The sequence below is a fragment of the Dasypus novemcinctus genome, chromosome 11 (genome assembly GCF_030445035.2).
Source record: "Dasypus novemcinctus isolate mDasNov1 chromosome 11, mDasNov1.1.hap2, whole genome shotgun sequence".
In the NCBI taxonomy this organism is placed as follows: domain Eukaryota; kingdom Metazoa; phylum Chordata; class Mammalia; order Cingulata; family Dasypodidae; genus Dasypus; species Dasypus novemcinctus.
In genome coordinates this window covers 123,494,373-123,510,764 of record NC_080683.1, presented here as the reverse complement: position 1 = coordinate 123,510,764, position 16,392 = coordinate 123,494,373, and the positions used below count along the sequence as shown (strand labels likewise).

At 61.9% G+C, this 16,392-nt stretch overlaps 1 protein-coding gene across 7 annotated transcripts in view; it reads right to left on the bottom strand.

Moving 5' to 3' along the window:
* Positions 1-16,392, bottom strand: part of UTRN (utrophin) — a 437,542-nt gene that overhangs the window by 390,964 nt on the left and 30,186 nt on the right. For 4 of the 7 annotated variants that reach the window (XM_058307590.2, XM_058307591.2, XM_058307592.2 and 1 more), the window contains exon 1: positions 4,193-4,777. The exons of 2 other annotated variants lie outside the window; for them this stretch is intronic. In XM_058307590.2, the coding sequence (XP_058163573.1) occupies positions 4,193-4,286 (94 nt within the window). In that variant the 5' untranslated portion in view covers positions 4,287-4,777. Of the gene's footprint in view, positions 1-4,192; positions 4,778-14,434; positions 14,608-16,392 lie in introns of those variants that run through there. One more of the 7 variants, XM_058307595.2, reaches the window with a different exon arrangement.

Below are 16,392 nucleotides of genomic sequence, written 5' to 3'. Positions count from 1 at the left end.
GCCTCCTCTGTCCCGGCCCAAGCGGGGCACAGCGGCAGGACCGCATGACGCAGCTTCCTCTGCGAGACAATGGACATTCTAGTTCAGTGGGAAAAAACTACCTGAGCTGCCGGCTCACTGGAAGGTTCGAATCAAGGTCAAAACATTGGGGCAGGAGTGGGGGGGCCCACCCAGCCCCCCTGCGGGAGGGGTCGGGGCAGCTCCCTCTCAAGGCACCGGGAAGCGCAAGGGACAGCGTGGAGCTCAGGAGCCAGCCCTTCCAGGAGGAGGGGGCGGGGGCGCGGGCGGCCCACCACGAGCCTGACGGCCGCTTCCCAGTGGACCCCGGGCAGGCCCTCGCCGGCACGCCCGCCTTCTACGATGTTACAGCCGCGGCGTTCCCCGCGCTGACCTGTAACGGTCACCGAGGTTGCGGGGGTTTTACAACCAGGTGGGGCCGCCACTCACCCTGGCCGGGGTCAGGACCGGCACAGGTCAGCACCCAGGTCAGTGCTGGACCAGCCGCCCTCTCGCCGCTCCTCCCAGCCCGCCTGGCCTCCCGCCCACCCATCCTTCCCCCACTGCTTGGGTCAGCTGAGCCCTGCGGAAGGAGAAACCTCCCCGGGGACGCCCCACTGCACTCACCCCTTCTCCTGACCTTGGCTCCGACTGTGTTCACACCACCCAGGCAGCACCCCCAGCCCCTGCACCCACCCAGGCCCACTGGCCCCTGCACCCACCCAGGGAGTGCCCGCCGGCCCCTGCGCCCACCCAGGCCCCAGCCACCCCCTTCCCTGCATCTCCCCTGCAGCTGCTGGATGGCGCCGAGGCGGGAAAGAACCAAGCACTGCCCAAAGCACCAACCCCGGGGAGCCCCTGAGCTGCAGGCCCACCTGGAGAGCTGGCCCGCCCCACCCACACATACGCACCCGTGCATATCGTGCTCCCAGCCTCACACCCACACTTCCACAAACCGCTCACACTCACAAAAACACACAATCTCACATACAGGCTTCCACATGCACAACTCAAACACAACCACACACATCCACACGCACTCAGACACACTGTCACAAACCCTAATAAATCCATCTCACCAAATACACAAACACACTCTTACAACCCCTATCATGGCATACATGCACACTCACATACACTCACATGCTCACACACACACTCAGGCATACACATGCTCTCACACTCACATATGCTAACACATTCATGCTCATACACACACATAAACTCATACACCCAGGCAGTCACACACACACAACTCAAACTCATACACTCTCATACACTCACACTCGTGCTCACACTCGCTCATGCTCACACACACCCGTGCTCACTCATACACTCACACTCGTGCTCACACACTCGTGCTCACACTCATACACGTGCACTTATGCTCATACACTTGTGCTCACACACTTATGCTCACATATACTCACACTCATGCTCACTCGTGCTCACATACACTCCCACACTCTCATACACTCATGCTCACACACACCCATGTTCATGTACACTCACGCTCACACAATGCTCACTCACCTGTGCTCACTCACTTGTGCTCACTCATTCTCACATATACTCACACTCGTGCTCACACACACACTCGCGTTCACGCACACACCAGCCCCGACATCTCGCTCCTGAGCTCGTGCCCGCCTTGCTCCACGAGCGCGGCGCCGAGCGGGGCCGTCCCTGGCACTCTCCATCCCGTCCCAGGACCCCCGCGGCAGCCAACCTCAGGCTCTCCGGGCAGCTTCCGGGGCAGCCCACCCGGCGCCCTCCTCGGCGCGGCCTGCGCGTTCCCTCCACGGGCCCCCAGGCACCGGTGGGGGGGGAGGTTACAGTGGACGAGCGTCCTCCCACCCTCCTCGGGGCCCCCGGACCGGTGGGGACAGGCCACATTCCCGGAGCTCCACGCCCTGGAGATGCGCTACCCCTCGGGCAGCTTTTGGAAAGCTCCGGAAGTCAGGCCTCAGACCACCGGAGTCAGAACCTGCGGGGTGGGCTTGTGGATGTGAAGCTGCGACGCCGAGGGCGTTTCCAGCCACCCCGTCGCCCCGGGCAGGCCTGGCAGGCGCTGGCGTCACCTGCAGGGACGCAGGAAGGATGCGGGGCCAGCCCCGGGCTTCCTGCGCGGCCACTTCCAGCCACACGTCTCCTGGCTGTCACGGGGCGGGCAGGTCCCCGAGCCTCCAGTGCTTCCGTCGCGTTCTCACGCCATTTTGCTATGTTTTTTACTTTGGTCTCCCTCAATTAGCTTAGTTTTAACATTCTATCATTTGTATATAGACATCAAGACTAAGGAAAGGAAAAAGAAACCTTTAACAAAGGTTTGGCGTAAACATTTTAATATAAACATAGAGACACCACTCCACGGGCTTCCGCCTCTGAGTTTTTCCCTGTCCAGCTCCACTGACCATAGTGAATCTGAGTTCTACCTTCCAGGTGCCTCCCGGGGCAAGGATGGATAATTTTTTAAATGACACCAAAAGACTAATTACTCCATCTTATTATTTGTTTCATTACTCCCTGTAAGTTCTGCAAGCGTCCTCTGAAACACCAGCCTCTGTACTGCTAAAAGTTAACGCGAAGGGGAGCGGATGTCGCTCAAGCGACCGAGCGCCTGCTCCTCTCGTACAAGGTCCTGGGTTCGATCCCCAGTACCTCCTAAAAACAACAAAACAAACAACACCCGATAAAATTTTTTTTAAAAACCTCAGGGAAGCTGGTATAGCTCAGTGGTTGAGCACCGGCCTGCCTTGTACACGGTCCCAGGTTCAACTCCCACCCTGGTACCTCAAAAAAAAACCTAAAGCGAAGTACTTAGTAGTGCCACTCCCTCTACCTCACTTGAGGTCTGTCAGCAGAGGCTTTACCCCCCATTTATATTGGAGACTGTTTTTTGTTGAAGGCCAAAAAAAAGCCATCTGTAAAATGTATTTTTTTGTTATCTTTATTTCTAACAAAACCACTAAGGGGACCCACCCTACATATACAAAAAAAATATTTACTTCAACAAGAGGCAAGGAGAGAACCTGGCCCCTGGTGGAATTTGAAACCCTGTACACACTGTTTGCCTGATTTTATTAAAAGAGCATGTCCTGAAATATACCTTTTTTTTATTAAAAAAAAAAGTTTCTGTGTTCCTGGAGCCTCTGGACTGGTCAGTGGGCTGAGTGTGATCTGAACGGACTAGTCGCTGCCGGCGCTGAAGGCGCCAAGGCTTGTTTGCGCCTTCGAGGGTGCGCCTCTGTTTTCCTCCCACTTGTCCTCTGATTTAACCACGATCGCCAACGCAGAGCCTGCGCAGCAAGACAACAGGATGACGACGACACAAATGCAGGCTGCTCAGAGCAGGGCGGGGGGTCAGGAGAGCCGGGGCTGCGGCTGCCGCTCCACTGGGGGCTTCAGATCAGTCCTGGAAACTATTTGAACTTTCCGCTAAACCACACGCTTATTTTAAAAAGACAGAAGGTAGCGGCCAAGCAAGGAAGAGAACAGCTCAGGGCTCCTTCACTCTCGGCCCGACTATGAGGGGCAGGGGAGCTGCCCGCGGCACCTCGGCTCACGCTGGCGCCACAGACACGATGCTGCCCCGTCCCCGTGAAGGAACAGCGGGAAAGGGCCATCCCAAAGGAAAGGAAACACTCCTCGAAAACTCTCCCCAGCACGGGCTGCTGGGTCTGCGTGTCCCCGAAAGCTCACCCGCCAGGCCACACGTCCCCGCATTCGGCAGGCCGGGGGAGCCGAGGCGCCCGCCAGGGCCCCGGGGAGAGGGGCAGCAGTCTGGCCGCATGGCTTTGGGCAGCAGGGAGGCGTCCTGCACCCACGGCCAGAATGCCAGAGCCGCATGCACGCACCCCCAGGAAGCTCTGAGAGCCACTTCAGGGAGGGCGCCCGCGCTGCCCGCCGGCGCAGCAAGTCCAGGAGGACACAGGCGCAGGCTGTCGCCACCAGGCTTTCCTGCACCTGGAGTGCACAGCTGCACGCAGCCAACGGCCTGCACTGCACAGAGCACCAATGCCCAGCAAACGGAGGGCCCTGCCGGCGCCGCTCCAACCGCGCCGGGCCCCTGGGAAACCACAGCACACCAAGGCAGCCCGTGGGCTCTGCCATTCAGGCGCGGGACGGGCGGGCAGCAGGGAGCCAGGGACTGTCGCCTAACGAGCAGGATGGGCATGCCCGGGGGGGCCAGGCTTACCTGGCGGGCGCGCGCAGGCCTGGGGGGCTGCCCGCCCTGGCAGGTCAAATCCACACCTCTTCCAGCGAAACGTGCCGGTGGCCGAGCGGCTCATGGCCAGGGAGCCTGCCGGAGCCGGGGGGCCAGGCAGCAAGGAAGTGGACGGCAGCGGGCGTGTGAGCTGCGCGCTGGGACGGCCGAGGAAGTGGACAGGAGCGGGCGTGCGAGCTGCGTGCTGGGACGGCCGAGGAAGTGGATGGCCGCTGCGTGCGAGCTGTGCCCTGGGACAGCCAGCCCTGGGCGGCTCTTACTTTCCCACGAGCGGCTCTGGCTGACCTGGGCCCGGCCTCTCCCAGGCCAGGCAGGAAGTGACGCTTGGCAGGCGGTGGCGGCGCCTTGGGCCGCTGTTCTTTCACTTTTTCTTTTAAGAGTCGGGCTCCTGCGCCCCATGGAGGGGGTGGCTGCTTCCTGTGTGGGCGCCTCGGCCAAGCGGGCACCTCTGCCCTGCCCACGGCACAGGTGGCCTGAGGCCTGGCGGGCGCGCAGCAGGCGCAGGCTGGAGCCACCTCCCAGCCCTGGTGGAGCCCAGCAGCCGTCCCACTCCCCGTCGCAGGCCACCCCCAGGGGACACAGCGCCCGGAGGGCTTCTTAGAATCGTGGACCTCCCAGGAGTTCCCAGCGCCCTGCGCTGAGCTTTCCAACCTGTGCCAGCCTGACCTGCCACCTCGCTGCCCCTCACACCCCGGAACGCTGGGAACCCCAAGCTGGCTGAGCTCCCCGCCTTCTTTCCCGCTCAGTCTCCTCTTTCCTGGTGTGAGCTAGACGTCCTGCTCATCACCAGTTTTCCACAGCCCCTGCGCCCTTGCCAGACCAGGCGCAGGCCGAAACCATCAGCCGCGGCTGTCCCCGCCGCCACTGAGGCACGGCACAGAGGACGAGCTGGCGCCGCCTCCTCCGCCCGGCGTCCCCTGGGCCAGCGAGCGGCTCCCCCAGCCCACCCCCACGCCTGGGACAGGGTAGCAGCGCCCAGTGGGGTCGCCGCGGGCCACAGCCAGGGTCCACGTCTTCTCGCAGCGGCGTGGCCGAGACACGGTGCACGCGCCACACGGTGCACGCGCCATGCGGTGCACCGACTTGGGAGGACGGTTCACGCATCAGTGGGTCTGGGCAGCCATCAACACAACTGCGCAGGTCCGCACCAGCCCGACAAGAAGCCTGCACCCCAGCAGTCACCGCCCACCTCCCCGCCCTTCCCCAAGCCCCGCAAACTTCCTCGATCTCCTCCCCGAGCAGGCCTACCGGCCCACCCCGCCCCCCGCCCGGTGAAGAGAGTATCCGCCCTCTCGTGCCCGCCTCCTCACCCAGCACGGTGTCTTCACGGCTCGCCCACGCCGTGGCACGGATCAGAAACAGACGTGGGGCTGGCGTCCACCGTTCAGGTATTAGGAATACTGCGGCCGTAAACTCCACGGGTGAGGCGGCGCTGCCACCCGGCCTTCCATGGCCGCTGCGCCATATCGCGCTCCCACCAGCGGTGGGCACGGGTTCCAGGGCCTTCGCGTCCTCACAAGGGCGACCTCCCTGTCTTTTAGTCTAGCCCCCCTGGTGGGAACAAGAGGAGGCTCCACATGGCTTTGATTTCCATTTCCCCAAGGGCTTGAGAGCCCAGTCATTACCCGAACTGCCAAAAGGTTATCATTAGCCCAAAAGTCTCCAGTCCTGGACAAGCAGGAAGGGCCTGGGCCTGCGGGAATGCACCCGCTGCGCACAGCTGTGGTCTCGCACGATGAAGACCCGCGGTGGGCGAGAGGTGGGGCTGGCCCGGCCGCCCTGGGTGCAGATGCGTCACAGACGCTGCCGCGGGCAGACCACACTCCTCCCCGGGGGCTGCTGAAGTCACCTCGAAGGAGAGGAGACCCTCAGGGCAAATGTGACCTAGTCATACACAGATCCATTCTACCTGTCTCCTGGAAGGCTCTGCTCACACGGAAACAGGCTCAGGGAGAGCATTCTTGAAAGACTCATAATGATGTCAACGAGGGGACGGTGGAGAGCTGGGGTGATTTAGGTTGAAGGTGGAGACTCCACAGACGTGGGAAGCAGTCACAGGGCAACAAGGCAGGATCTGATGCTAGCAACAAATTCCCCTCGACTCAGAAACAGGACAGTGGGAGGAATTACTCCAGGAAATACAACCTACAGGGATTATCAATTTTTCCAGAGCTTACCTCGTTTGAGCAAATTCATGGACAATAATGCTATTTGCTCCTTTCCTAAAACACACTATTTCAGGATTTAAATTTTCTTTAATCCCTAAATTAAATCTAAGCAGAATAAAACCTACAGAAAATAAACCAGAACAGAAACACAAAAAGGCTACTAAAAATAACTTCCTTTACTTTCCGACATAAGGCCTCAGGCCATGAAGCGAGCATTAATAACATGATTCATCCATCTTCTAACAAATTTCCTAGGCCCAAGGCTGCACCATGCAACCCATTGTTTCAGTTACTCACTGGCAGACAATGAAAGTGACTGCTGAACTCTGCTACGTGAGCAGAACTTCCCACTGCGGGAAACCTGAAAACGCTCACATTCGCCTAAGGAAACGTCATCACAGCTCAGGAGCACTCGGGGCTGTATCGAGCAGCCACCTCCAGGTGACATCGCACGTGGCAAGGACAACCGGGAAGTGCACACAAGTGCCACGGCTTCCCCAGAGCTCCTGCAGGCGCGTGACGGCGAAGGAGAACAGGAGCCGCGATGGCTGGTCCCACGCGGCCGGAAGCTGCGCTCGGACGACAGACCCCTTCTGCGCGGCCACGTGGCGCGCTCTCCTCGCTCATGGCCGGGGAACCGGTGCCCCTTTGTGGGTCCGAGGAGCGCGCTTTCCTGGGCCATCTGCTGTGGACAGCGGCAATCGCCCTCTGCACCTGCTCTGTCGCAGCTCGCCAGCTCCTGGCTCCAGGCTGGGGAGTTGTCATCGAGAAGGACAGGACGCTCACGGCGGGTCAGCTGAGCTGCGGGGGGGCAGGCGGCCGCAAGCCGGCCGCGCACGGGGTGCCGTCCCTCTGCTCTTTCTCTGCAGACCCCAGCTGTGAACACGTCTGGCGGCTGTCGTCCTAAGGACGGACCCCGGCCGGCCCTGCCCGGCAGCCACTGAGCCCCCCGCCCCCACCAGGCGCAGTCCTGGGCTCTGGGCGCGTCCTGCCACCTCAAAGACACTGCTGCCTGCACCGCGGCTGCAGCAAACATCGCTCAGCTCAGAGAACGCCCGATGAATCTTCTTGAGACAGAAATAAGGTGTGCTTTAAAAAAGGGCGAGGGGTGCCGACGTGGCCTTGGAACGGCCCTGGACTCATATTGGGGGCTCCGTGTTCTCCAGGGAAGCCAGACTCCTGCTGCGGAGATCCCCTCCGTGAGCGCCAAAGGGGCCACGCGCGAATCAAGTCACTTCTCGTTTTCTTTTAACTTTCTATCTGAAACTACTTTAATCATAGGGAAAAAGCCATCGTGCGCAGAATGCCTGTATTCCCTCCCCCCGGCAACCACACATGTCGTCGTCACCCATGGCGGGAATGCAATGACCAAAATCAGAAAACGCACCAGGCTGCCCCTGCGCTACATCTGACTGCGGTTCCGCCGACGCCGCCGCGTCCTCTCCTCGGGACGTGAGCCAATCCGGGACGCCACGTACAAGCGCATCTTTTCCAATCCATCGCCCATCCTCCGCTGACCGCTCTGGGCCCCCGGAAAGTTCCGGGCCCTGTCCCGCTACTGGGGACGTGGTCGCTGGCCAGTGAGAGACGTGGGCTGGGAACGCCCTTGGACCTTTGAGAAACGTACGGGCACACGGGCAGGCACCGCGGGGGGCCCGGTGGCCTCCTGGGTCCATCCGGGACGGTTCCCCAGCACACGTGTTTCATGACCGCGAGCGCAACAGGCAGAGCATCCAAAGGTGTTGCCGCAGCTCAGGCCGACCCGCCCCAGGCGTGCGCAGGCCGCGTCAGGTTTCACTGCCAACCCAGCGGCACAGCAACGCCTCTCGGTTTTCAGAGCCGCACTGGACGCGGGAGCCGCAGCTGAGGGGCTGAGGCCTGTCCCCGGAAACCCCTAGCCTCATCCACGCCCCACTTCCCCCGCCCCGGGGCTCCCACTAGAGCCCATGCGCAGCCCCCTGCCTCCGGGCTCCTCGCCCCTCGCCCCTCGCCCCCAGAGCCCCCCCTGCCATCCCCCCAAAACACCTGCCCACCCCCCCCCGCTGCAAAACCCACAAGCGGCCTTCGGCAGACTGCGCTGCGGACCCCCGAGAACCTTCCCCACATTCCCTGTGGACCCTCTGCGTCTGTGACCAAGGCTAAGGGGTGGGCCCACTGCTGGCCAGACCCCATCAGGGTGGGCCTCAACCCGCCATCCCGAGGCCTTGACAAAGGAGGTCAGAGGTCACAGCAAGCCACCGGGGCTCCGGGGCCTGTGACGGGGCAGGGGCGCAAGCCTGGAGAGCCCAAGGGCTGTCGCCGGGGAGCGCCCCTGACCATGCCGTGATGGCCTCCCCGCCACGGAGGCCAGGGGCCGACAAAGCGCCGCTGCTCCAGCCAGCCCCCCACACGGCGCGGTCACGGCCACAGAGAGGACATGTCGTGGCAGACGCCCGTGTGTGCCTCCCGGCTCCTCACTGTCATTAATGGCTCCCGCCACCTGTCTGTCTGGCCAGTGTCGCCCGTGAGAGCACAAACGGGAAAAGGCACCTCGCCCGCGCAAGGGTCCCACCCCCTCACTACCATCCCTCATGTTTTCGCCAGGCTGATACCATCTAGAACACAACTGCTCCGGCCACCGAAGAGCACGCCAGGACAGGTGTAATGCGGCTTTTCCCAACTAGGAAAACCCTGTGCCGTTCCTACTGCACGAAGGGCTACTAACAAAATCCCACATTTTAACACGGAAAGTAGAATTTACCAACAGGTGTCTGAAAATACTCATTACCCTGTGTTTGGTTTAAACTGTCACAAAAAGCAAGAGCTGGGAAGCAGATTTGGCCCAACTGATAGGGCGTCCGCCTACCACATGGGAGGTCCAGGGTTCAAACCCCAGGCCTCCTGACCCATATGGAGCTGGCCCACGCGCAGTGCTGATGTGCGCAGGGAGTGCCCTGCCACACAGGGGTGTCCCCCCGCGGAGGGGAGCCCCATGCACTAGGACCGTGCACCACAATGAGAGCGGCCCAGCACGAAAGAAAGTGCAGCCTGCCCAGGAATGGCGACGCACACACGGAGAGCTGACACAAAATGACGCAACAAATGCAACATAGATTGCAAGTGGTGCTGACAAGAGTCCAAGCAGACACAGAAGAACACACAGAGAATGGACACAGAGAGGAGACAACTGGGGGGTGGGGGCAGGGAAGGGGAGAGGAAATAAATTTAAAAAAAAAAAAAGCAAGAACTAGGGAAGGTTTTCTAAAAACAAGCACCCAAAAAAAGTCAAGGCAAGGATGCTAGTTAATGAGCCGAGCGCTTTCCCAAGAGATTGTTTTTCCCAAGCACGAGGATATAAATAAAACCCAAAAGGCCTTGTTCCCATATTAGTGCACAAATCCAAGCGAGGACACTGTCAGGGGCACACCCACCTCGCCAGGGCGAGGTCAAGCCAAATCCGCACCGCCCAGGCTCAGGGCCGGCCCCACGCAGGTGCAGACGCCGGCGCAGGGACCCGCCGAGGAAAAGGATTCTGCACGTGCTTAGTTTTCCTTCCTAACGTGCAGACAGCAGTGATCCTGCTGGAAGGATGAGCCGGGAGAACCCCTGGAAGCTGTATTTCAGGGTGAGTCCACCTTGCTCACGCGCTGCAGGGGAGGGGACGCGCCCCTCCACCAGCCGCCCAGGACAGGACCAGCGGGCACGCAGGGCCAGGGCTGGAGCCTGCGTCCCGTGGAAGGCGGGGCCTGGAGGGGGGCCTGGGGGCGGAGCCTGCACTGGGCAGGACAGGGAACAAGGGGAGGGCCCTGGGGGGGCCGGCCTGCAGCTGAAGCCACTGAGAGCCCCGTAGCCCTGTAGCTCGTGGGCGCCCACCCCGACTCCCCCGGCCACATATGCAGGTGGGGCCACCTCCTGGTGACAGTTCAGCTCGGAGCAAGGGGCACAGAGGGCCCCGGATTTCCAGCCAACGCTGGGTGTCCCTGGAGGTGGCCAGCCCCAAGGTCGCAAGCCACCGTCCCCACTCAAAGTCCGGCCACAGACTCAGCACGGCCCCTGGGGCGGCACAGAGACGGGCAGGGACGGCCTGACCGCCGGCCCCAGGGCCCCAGGGTTCAGGGCGAGCCCAGGACGCCAGCACCCACACAAGGGAGACGGAGGCGAGGCTGCGTCACCGAGCCCAGCGCGAGGCCCACGCCCCCCACCCCAGAGGCTGCGCTCGGAGGTGTGAAGAAGCCACAGGGAAGGGGGGAGCAGGCCGAGCCTCCAGCCCCAGCAGCCCCCGCCCTCGGCGACCCCACAGGCCCTCGGCTCACAAGGCATCCCCGCCGCGGGCCCCTCCCTGAGCAGGTAACTGTCCACCTGTAAAAGAATAAATAACACGCACACAGTCCTGAGTTGGGAACGTTGGGCAAACACGGCTTCCTCGCAGCGGCCAGCGCAGCAGGTGCAGCAAATCCCAGGCCACCGGACCCACGGCTGCTTCCCCCAGACGAGAGGGCGCAGGGGGACTGGCCGGCGCCTCGGCCCAGCTCCCAGGTGCTGCCACACGGCTCTTCACAGACGCCCGAACATCCGTACACCTCTGGACAGCGAGCAGCCGGGCTGGGGCCCGCGTGGAACAGGTGCGCCTGCGTGTCCCCCGCCGGGCCGGCCCCTGCCTCCACCAGGCCCGTGTCCCCGCAGCGGCCCCCTGGCCCTCACAGCGCCACCTGAGCCGGCCACCCTTCTGAAGTCACAGGGCTACACGATACTTCCTCTCCGCCCGGCAGCCCGCCAACAGCACAGGAGGTCAAGGGGAAATGCCCGCTCCTCGCAGGTGTCGGGTAGCAGCGGCAGCTGGTGGCCACCCCCAGCCCGTCCCCCGCTCCGACACAGACATCCCGCCGGGACTGTGGGGACGGCGGGGAGGTGGGTCTTTCAGCAACAGAACGCATGGGGGCTGCCCTCCAGAGCGCGTGAATCCCGGTCCTTGAGACGGGGTGCAGCTTTGCCATCAGCACAGGGGCCCCCGATCTGCCCCCTCCCCCGGAAGGAGGGGGGAGAGCAAAAGCAGCACCGGACAGGGTCTCACAGCAGGTGCAGGGCTCTGCGCCCCTCCCTCCTCCCCAGCCCAGGGCCAGCAGAGCAACCCCGCAGGGCAGACGCCAGGGCCGGCTGGGGCAGGGGCAGCTCCACGTGGAAGGAGCAGATAGCTGGGAGCACAGTTCTGCAGGAGCCAGATGGCTGGGAGCATGTCTCTGCAAGCACCGTACAGCTGGGAGCACGGCTCTGCAGGGGCTGGACAGCTGGGAGCACGGTTCTGGAAGTGCCAAAGCGCTGGGTGCACAGCTCTGCAGGCCCCAAAGAGCTGGGAGCACAGCTCTGCATGCGCTAAACAGCTGGGAGCAGGGCTCTGCAGGCACGAGACTTCTGCCACCTGAGCTGCATCAAAAGCAGCTCACCCTAAAACAGTCAAATGCCCTTCATAATAAACCATGATCCGAAGCCCAGGGCCTGGCGCACGGCAGCCAGGCGGTAACACCGGATGAGAGAAGGGGGCACGCCGGCCAGCAGAACCCGCTCGTCACAAGAAGCAGCCGAAACCTCGCCTGCAGCGGGAAATGTACCTGGACGTCCCCCCATCCCAAGAAGACAATGGAAGGCTGGACACAGAGGCCTGGAAAAGGCTGGACACAGGCGCCAGGGGCGCCGTGCCCGCTGGCCAGGCCCATCTGCGGCCACGGGATTAAGATCTATGCAGGGACTCCTCCGGGAGACCCGGGGGAAATCCTCCTTCACCTCCATTCTCTCCACCTGGCCTGTCCTGGAAAGGTCCCCTTTTCATTTCTATAGTATTTACAAAGTCAGTTTTGGGGTAAAATTTCATTCAGAATGATAAAAATAATAGGTTCCATTTTATAGAAAAGGTCTCATGCTATGTGTGACATGCAAAAGAAAAATATGAATGGTGAGAAGATGGAACAGAAACAAAGCCTCTTAAAAAACACCAACAGAAGCAGTGGAGGGAAATTAATAAAATTGAAGCTGTGGTTGGAAAATGTCTGCCACATGAACACTGGGACAGAAAGACCAGCATGAGACTATGCCTGACTTAAGCAAATTAAAGGCTTAAGCAGATTAAAATACCAATATTATGATAACAGGGTGCTAAGAGAACAGATAAGGATAAATTATCAAAATCATGTGGATGGGTAAGGAAACTAAGCAGTGCAAGAAAAATAATCTAATGTCGGATGTTATCCACAGAGGAAAGTAGGCATATGAGAATCCTCTATACTTTTGATTAACTTTTCTGCCATCTAAAACTTCTTTAAAAATAAAGATTACTACAAGAAAAAAACAAAATAAGTTAAAAAGTACTATGAACGACCCATTTGAAAACAGTATCTGGACTATGTAATGGAAAAAGTCTAAAAAAAACCTTGAAACTGGTTACATGTTCGAGGTTTTCATTTTTGTTTAACCCGGGATCTTTCCAAATACCAAATACAGGAAGTTTCCTGCTTTTCTTCCTAGTAAAAGGGTTTTTGAAAGTGAATTCTCTATTATAATCATTAAAGAAAGTAAAACAGTACTTTCATATAACTCCTCTAAAGAATAACTTGATTTAATGACACTCTTCAACTTTAATTTCATGAATTTCTCTTTTGTTTTTAAGGCGAGTATTGCGAGCAAAATTTCTCTCGCCCCTATCTATTCAACTTAAAGAATCCTTAAATTTGTGCAGGTATCCCTTGCAAGCGTCACAACCTCCCGCTTCCACAGGCAGGTCACACCCAGGTAAAATCTTGAATAAAATCCTTGGCACGACCCTAAGCGCAGTGCAAAGAACTGCCTCACACTTCAAGTAACAAACAGGGACCCCCAAGTCTAGCGGGAGCAGCTGCCTCTCCATCCATCCATTCTCCACTTCACTCGTTCATCCCCAAGGGCCGGCCATCCTCCGGGCAGCACACGGGGCACAGGACACAGGTGGCCCTGCCCCTCCAGGGGCCACCCCGGGGCCGTCCCCATGGTGGTGAGCCCAGGCCCACACGCGGCCCACACGGCGGGTGTGTCCACTGCCGCCCCCTTCGGTCGGGGCGGTGGGGGCACGTCCACATGTGGCCCACATGGCGGGCGTGTCCACTGCCACCCCCTCAGCAGGGGCGGTGGGGGCATGTCCATCCCTGGAGACCGAGACAGGCCGGCCAAGGGGACCCCGGCGGCAGAGGGGCCCACGGAGAAGCTGTCCCAGACCTGACGGGGGACCAAGGGGCCCGACGGGGGACACGTTCCAAAGGAGCGGGAGTGGCTGGGGTCACCCTGAGCGGCCTTGCCCCCTCCCCTGCCCGGGCACCCCCACCACCTTCTGAGGGAGGGCCCACCCCACCCAAAGGACGCGCCACCGGCGCACATCTTGCCACACTGTGAGCCACGGCGCCGCGCGGAGGCACTGTCCTGGGCTCGCTGACCGTCCACCACGGCGCCAGGACACGTGGAGCGGCGGGTCATCGCGGGAGGCCTGGAGGCCACAGGGTCTCCCACCACAGACCGCGGGCAGCCCTCCTGCCTCCCGGGAGGGGCTGGGATCACTCGGGAGCACAGTGGACGGGGCCCAATGCCTCGCACCCAGCAAACGGGCACGGGGTCCCCAGCGGGGCCAGGGCTGGGGCCACAGGGCGCTGGCTGGAGACCCCCAGGTCCAGGGAGCACCGCGAATCCTACTCCCCAAACCACCTTAAACGGGAATCATCCGCCAGGCCGCAGGCTGCCCACCCACTTCCTCTACGGCCTTTCTCTTAATTTTAACGTCGCCAACGTTTTCACCCTCTACCTGCCAAGCAAGAACTACCCCTTCCCCTGCCAAGAAGTCTTAACAACTGACGTTGTTAGTCTCCCTAACTAGCTTACTTCACAACATTACTAAGCGGAATGTTAAAAGCAGAGGTCCAAGGTCACCCAGGGGACGAAGCACTCTCAGGAGTGCTGGGGCGTGCCCGCGCCTTCCGGCCACCCCGGGCCACGCCAGGGCCAGCCGGGCAGGCATCTCGGTCACCCGACACCCGGCGCGCGTCTCCTTTACCTGCCGGGGGCCCACGGGGGGTGGCGTCCATCTCTCCGGCTCAGCTCGGCCTCCGGATTGGAGAGACGCTGTTAAGAGTCACAATCCGCCGTTTGTGAAGTGAGAGGGACGCGCCCCTCGGGGAGCGCGCGGAAGGCGTCCAGGAGAAGCAGGGCAAGGAGGCGGGCGCCTGGGCAGGCGAGCGCCCCGACCGCCCCGACCGGAAGGGCGGCATTCCTGCCTGCCAGCCGAGCCACCACGGGTGGGACCAGGACAGCCCCGCGGCCCCAGGGCAGAGGCCACTGCTCCTGCTCCCGTCACTTCCAGCCAAATAAAGACCAGGGCGAGAAAAAAACGGTAAAGAATTCAACAATAAAATGTTTTGTTTTTAAATTTCTAGCTCTCGTAGGACAGTTTATCCCCATAAATTTACAAACTCTCTTTCCACCTCAGTACGCCAAACTGGCCCCTAAGGCTTCAAGGGGTCCCTCCACAAATACGTTAAAAACAGACGTCCGCACTGAGAGGTAAAGGAAGCCTCTTCAACAGGGATTGAAAAAACAATGACAAAAGGCGAAGGGCAGCCAGCCTCTGCGCGCCCCGCCCAGCCCCCTGCCCCTCTCCACCCGGCCCTGCCCACCTCTCCACCCAGCCCCTGCCCCTCACCACCCAGCCCCCTGCCCCTCGCCACCTGGCCCCTGCCCCTCTCCACCCGGCCCCTGCCCACCTCTCCACCCAGCCCCTGCCACTCACCACCCGGCCCCCTGCCCCTCTCCGCCTGGCCCCTGCCCCTCTCCACCTGGCCCCTGCCCACCTCACCACCCAGTCCCCCGCCCCTCTCCACCCAGCCCCCCGCCCCTCACCACCCAGTCCCCCGCCCTCTCCACCCAGCCCCTGCCCCTCACCACCCAGTCCCCTGCCCCTCTCCACCCAGCCCCTGCCCCTCACCACCCAGGCCCCTGCCCCTCTCCACCCAGCCCCTGCCACTCACCACCCAGCCCCCTGCCCCTCACCACCCAGTCCCCCCGCCCCTCTCCACCCAGCCCCCCGCCCCTCACCACCCAGTCCCCTGCCCCTCTCCACCCAGCCCCTGCCACTCACCACCCAGCCCCCTGCCCCTCGCCACCCGGCCCCTGCCCCTCTCCACCCGGCCCCTGCCCACCTCTCCACCCAGCCCCTGCCACTCACCACCCAGCCCCCTGCCCCTCTCCACCTGGCCCCTGCCCCTCTCCACCTGGCCCCTGCCCACCTCACCACCCAGCCCCCCGCCCCTCTCCACCCAGCCCCCTGCCCCTCGCCACCCAGCCACCTGCCCCTCTCCACCTGGCCCCTGCCCCTCTCCGCCTGGTCCCTCCCCACCTCACCACCCAGCCCCCCGCCCCTCTCCACCCAGCCCCCTGCCCCTCTCCGCCTGGCCCCTGCCCACCTCACCACCCAACCCCCCGCCCCTCTCCACCCAGCCCCTGCCCCTCACCACCCAGCCCCCCGCCCCTCTCCATCCAGCCCCCTGCCCCTCTCCGCCTGGCCCCTGCCCACCTCACCACCCAGCCCCTGCCCCTCTCCGCCTGGCCCCTGCCCACCTCACCACCCAACCCCCCGCCCCTCTCCACCCAGCCCCCTGCCCCTCTCCACCTGGCCCCTGCCCCTCTCCACCTGGCCCCTGCCCCTCTCCACCTGGCCCCTGCCCCTCTCCGCCTGGCCCCTGCCCACCTCACCACCCAGCCCCTGCCCCTCTCCGCCTGGCCCCTGCCCACCTCACCACCCAGCCCCTGCCCCTCTCCGCCTGGCCCCTGCCCACCTGGCCCTCTGTCCACTCTACCCCACTCACCCCCTTATGGGTTCCCCTGGGCCACGTGGGCCCACTCGGCTGCACCCAGGCTCTGCCTTGGCAACACCCCACCCTCCCCAGGGGCCGAGCGCTGCGTGACGTCCTAAGGAGCCTTCTCTGACCTGCACGCGCAGCCCAGCCCGGCCGGGAC